The sequence below is a fragment of the Chrysochloris asiatica genome, unplaced genomic scaffold (genome assembly GCF_000296735.1).
Source record: "Chrysochloris asiatica unplaced genomic scaffold, ChrAsi1.0 scaffold00001, whole genome shotgun sequence".
NCBI lineage: Eukaryota > Metazoa > Chordata > Mammalia > Afrosoricida > Chrysochloridae > Chrysochloris > Chrysochloris asiatica.
Genome location: NW_006408519.1, coordinates 25,366,178 through 25,371,566, shown reverse-complemented (window position 1 = coordinate 25,371,566; position 5,389 = coordinate 25,366,178). Strand labels below are relative to the sequence as shown.

General features: G+C 42.3%; 1 protein-coding gene across 1 annotated transcript in view; it reads left to right on the top strand.

The window, feature by feature from the left end:
* Positions 1–3,190, top strand: part of TAF2 (TAF2 RNA polymerase II, TATA box binding protein (TBP)-associated factor, 150kDa) — a 95,347-nt gene extending 92,157 nt beyond the window's left edge. The window contains exon 24 of the mRNA XM_006830830.1: positions 2,919–3,190. Coding sequence (XP_006830893.1) covers positions 2,919–3,190 — 272 coding nt within the window. The remainder of the gene's footprint in view (positions 1–2,918) is intronic.
* Positions 3,191–5,389: the final 2,199 nt, after the last annotated feature.

The following is a 5,389-nucleotide window of genomic DNA, read 5'->3' as shown; positions in this document are numbered from 1 at the left end:
GAACTGCTGACCTTGTGGTTCGCAGCCCGATTCATAACCACTACGCCACCAGAGCTCCTTGTTACCCAGTGGTATCGAGCATTTATTTAGTAATATCCAGAATACTGAGTTGATTAATTAGCATTCTCCAGTGGTCATCAATTCCTCTTTTTTTTTTTTTTATTAAGAATCATTATGAACTCATGGATCTAAACGTATTTGTTGCCATTTCAGTCCACTATCAATATTGAGATTATCCCATCTTTGAACAATGAGAGCCTCCTCTTAAATTGATTCCTGAGTTTATCTGACATGACTTTAACGTCTGTGCTATTACATCACATTGTTTCAGGCTCATCTTAAAAGTCTTCCCACCCACCCCTGGAGTCAGCCCTAACACTGTTATCCATGGAACTCGCTGATCCATTGTCTTCTTATAGACTTCCTGCAAACTTCCATTTCTCTTGATTTACCACCAGTATATTTTTTAATGTGAAATACAAGTCTGCTAGACAGACTGAATCCATTTTTGTAGTAGTTATGAGTCCTTTGGAAAAGAGGACGTCCAGGTACACTCAGTTGTTCACTTGGCAGTCACCTCTGCTGGGAAGTGTGGGTTCTTGGCTGATGATTGACTTTTCTGCAGTCCAGGTAACCTGGCAGGTGTTAAGGTTCGATAATGAGTGTGCCCTCAGTGCAGAGCCTCCAACTCCGGATAGTGCAGCCATCCATTAGAGAGCTGCCAAGTCTGCTGATGTAGAATACCCAAATCGTGAGGCAGGAGCTCAAGGACGCTGTTTGTGAGGCTTGAAAATCTCTTCTGCCTTCTTCTTCATCACCTATGTATTCTGTTAGGTGAAGGCCTGTTTTCCTATGTTTATACTATCAGTAATTTATTTAAGACCTAAATTACAATTACATGAAGGGGCTTCTAAAAGGCCATAGAAAAATGGAATGAAAATATAATGGAATTTTTCCACGAACTTTTGGCCCCCCTCTTATAGTGACACATTTGGCTGGAATGATGAAGCCGATGATCTCAGAGTTTTTCATTTTCTGTAGTGTGTTTTGCTGATGTCGTTTTTAAGTGTCAGTTTCGACTCATAGCGACCCTGTATAGGCTGTTCGAGGAGCGGCTGGTAGGTTTGAACTGCCAACCTTGTGGCTAGCAGTCCAGTGCTTATCCTGCAGCACCACAGCAGGACTCTGTAGCATGTGTTGTTGTTGTTGTTGTGAAGTGCTGTCGAGTTGGTTCTGACCCGTAGCGACCCTATATAGGGTTCTGAGGAGCAGCTGGTGAGCTTGAACTGCCAACCTTGCAGTTCAAACAGCTTTGCAGTCTGGCGCATTAACCTACAGCACCACACCAGGACTCCATTACAGAAAATACAGACCCCCAAATTTACTCTTTTGTTTAATCTCTTTATTTAGCTTCTGCATAATTATTAGACTAGCTTTTATATAAAATTGTGATTCAGATAAAATAATTCTGGGTTTGTAATATGTGAACCATCTGTGAGGATGGGAGCTTTGTCAGAGTTGTTCACTTGTCCTAAAACATTGAAACAGCCTGGTACAGGAAGTATGGAAGTCAGTGAGTGCCATTTAAAGGATACACATGGGGCCCACTCTAGGCTGGCCATCACTCATTTCAAATTGTTCTCTAATACTAATCGGTGTGACCTAAGTTCTCCTGACATCCCATTAGAAAGCAGATACACCACAAGTAGTATGTACATGTGTTACATTAAGTCATTCACTTACTTAGCAAGCTTTGATAGGGTGATATAAGGGGTACCTCACAGCAGAACACCAGATGAAAAAGATGAACTCCTTATCCTCAGGCTAATGTGTGAGACCACAGATCAGAAGATACACTACAGTGTCTTGGTACTGTCTTGTCTGCAGGCAGCCGTACGTCTCAGGATCACTTAGGTTGAGAGCTCAGTCTCTGGAGGCAGCCACCTCGGTCGAGCTACTTGGTCTCTCTTTGCTCCACTTCCCTCACCTGTATCATGGTGGTGACTATAGTAACATCTAACAGAGCTATTGTTGTTAGGTGCCATCGACTTGGTACCGACTCATAGCACAATAGAACGAAACACTGCCGGATCCTGGCCCAACCTCACTACTGTAGTGAGGATGAAATCAGCAAGTAGGTGCCCTTGTGTGCAACACAGAGGAGGGCTTGTATGTTGGCTGTTGTGAGGGTGAATATGTAAACAAGATGCTTCTATATATGGGAATATGAAGGAACTCATCTACTTTGGCAATCTGGAGAAACCTTCCCAAATGTTTCCCTTTCGGGCTCAGCTTAAATATGAGTTCTTCAGCATCGTCTACCTCTCCAAGTTCCCCACTCATTTCCGCCCACTGCTGAGCTCCTGATTCACTCTGTATTTTGTGTGAACTCTAGTTCTTCTTTGCTCATTTGTACACTTCAGTTCACCATTTTTCCCAGATGCAGTAGAGTGCCTGGTGTTTGCTAAAGTGAGTCTCAGACAAGAAAGGTGGGAAGGGCGTTTGAGGTCCAGGGAATAGCAGTTACAAACACTCAGGGATGAACGGAAGTCCGCTTTACGTGTCTCAGTTGTATTGGAAGAAGTGGAAGAAGTTGGGGAGAAGGAAGGGAGTACGCTGGTGTCTTCTTTTCCTGAAATACAGCCGCGTTTGGGAGCTAATTTAGTTTACAGTCTTTTCTGGCTGTCAGATTAGTGTCCAGCAGTGTTTCTCCGTCTGGCCACTGTTGACACTGTGTATGCACGGTGCTGCTTTATTGTGGGGCTGCCCGGTGCATTGTAGGATGCTTTGCAGCGTCTTTGATCTCCACCCACGAGCTATGCCAGTAACCTTTCCTCACTCCTGCTCTGTAGTTTCACTTTCTTTGTTGTTGTCGTTGTTAGGAATAGGAATTAATCCATGTGCTTGGCCTTTCGAAGGTAAAGAGCAGTCACCTCTGGAGATGAGCATGCACTCGGCGGTGGCAGCCTCCCTAGCGGTGTTCACCAAAGAGCCCACCTCCTCCAAACACAGTGACCGCCACCACCACCACCACCACCACCACCACGAGCACAAGAAGAAGAAGAAGCACAAACACAAACACAAACACAAGCACAAGCATGACAGCAAGGACAAGGAGCAGGAACCCTTCACTTTCCACAGCGCCTGCCAGGCCTGCGGGGAGACCGGCGCTGCCCGTGAGAGGCTCTAACCACCCACTGCCGAAGGCTGCCCCAAGAAACTGAGCGTGTCAAAAGCAAATCTTTGTTTCGGGTTGTTTTGTTTTTTTAGTCTTGAATGATTGTCTTTTAATAGTACCTACCATTCAACAACTGTGATGTTGGAATTTTATCAGAATTCTCAAATCTACAATTGTTTTCAAATCAAGATGTTTAAATTATATGTTTTCTTTGTTTGGTTGGATTGTGGTGAGGCAGCTCTCTCATCCCCATTAATTAAGCATAAGTGAATATGTTCATATGTAAAATATGTTTTTCCAAGTGTGGACAATTAAAAAATATTTACACAACCAACATATATTCCTTCTAAAATTATTTCTGAATAACACAAAGTATGCCACCTTACGCAAGTGAGCTTGCTTACTGTTTACTGATTTGAACATAAACAATTTAGCCCCACACATGAGCATCTATGAGAAGCGTATGAAAATGCCTATGGAGTGGTTTAGTTTTATACTTGAATACTTTGTATGGTTGTGTGTGTACATTTTTACTTTTCAGTTTACTGTGGGATTTATTGTTTGTTTTAAAATGTTTTCTTCACCTGTTTTATTTTTTATTGTTTATCTTACCATTGTGAAGTTTGATAAAGTGCTTTTTTCCAGAACTGATATTTTAAGAGGGATCCAATAAAGGTGGACTTTTAAATATACTTTTAGTTGTATTTAACTTGTTTAATAAAGAACTTTTAACATTGACCATTTGGCACTGTGTCTTTTTATATATCGTGATACTTTTCTTAGTGTTTATACATACGAGGAGGCTTCAAAAAGTTTGTGGAAAAATGTCATTCTCGTTTAATTCCATTTCCCCCAGACTTTTTTGGAAGCTCCTTCCTGAATATAATATTTGTTGTTGTTAAGTGCTGTTGAGTTGGTTCAGACTCATAGTGATTGTGTATAGGATATCCAAGGAGTAGCTTGTGGGTTTGAACCACCAACCTTGTGGTTAGAAGTCCAGTGCTTATCCTACAGTATGGGCTAAAGCGTGGCAACAATTGTGAAGTTGGCCCAGGGTCGGGCAGTGTTTCGTTCTGTTGTGTTAGGGTCGCTATGAGTCGGTACCGACTCGATGGCACCTAACAACAACAACCACCACACACAGGACTCTGAATATAATATACCTGTCCACAAAGTTTGAGGACAGTGTTTTGGATAGGTGGGATTTGAGTTGGCCCTGTGAGGAAGAATGATTTCTGTAAGAAGAGATGGGATAAAGTTCTCTTGGCAGAAGAAATAGTCATTTTCAGTGGTACAGGAGAAAAGTAAGAAAATATCAATGAATTAGAAATCAATACCACTGGCTGGAATGTAAGGTGTAAGGAGAATGTGATCAGATATTGAAGACTCTAAATGACTCTTAAAGGGTTCATTTGCATTTTTGCCAACAAATCATTTTTGGAAAATGGAATTTTTTTTTATTAGAACATGCAGTGACACCAAATATAAAATGCTAAACTTCTAAAATAAAAGGGACCCAATTCAAAACAAGGCAAATCGTACCTCCCAAAATAGTAAGCTCCTTTTGTATATGAAGCATTATTGTTGGAAGTGTGTGTTGCTTCTCCCTTAGATGTTTCTTAAGAGGAACACGTCACCTGGGGGAGCTCCCAATTAACTAAGCTGATGGTGAGGAGCAGACAGGGTAGAAATTGTTTTTCAGTACCTTGTAAATTAAACTTTTGAAATATGTAATTACACACAAAAGATCCACATGTCAGCCTCTCCATCACCCCTCTGCAGACTCCCCGACCATGCAATCATGGTTGTCAGTATTGTATGAGGGGGCTCAGAAAGTTAGAAAAATGGCTGAAACGATAATGGACATTTTTTGTTTTTTTTAATGTTTCATTGTGAATTGTGTGATAGTCTACATGGGAGAACATCAGCTTTACATTCATTCCATCATCCATCATTTCATTGGCATAGTTATCCTCTCCATGCATCCTCACCCAACCAAGGGGTGTACCCTGTAAGCCTGCACCCCCACCCCCACCACAGTCCTCAGCCCCTTTCCATCTCCTGATCCCGAGCCCCCAGTCCCACCATCTCTTGACGTTGTCTTCTCTGCCTCCATCCCAGGCCTCACTGGCTCTCTGGGTAGGAATCCGCTCTTCGCTCTTCTCCATTGATGGTCCCAGGGTCCTCCGCTCCTAGACTGATAAATTAATC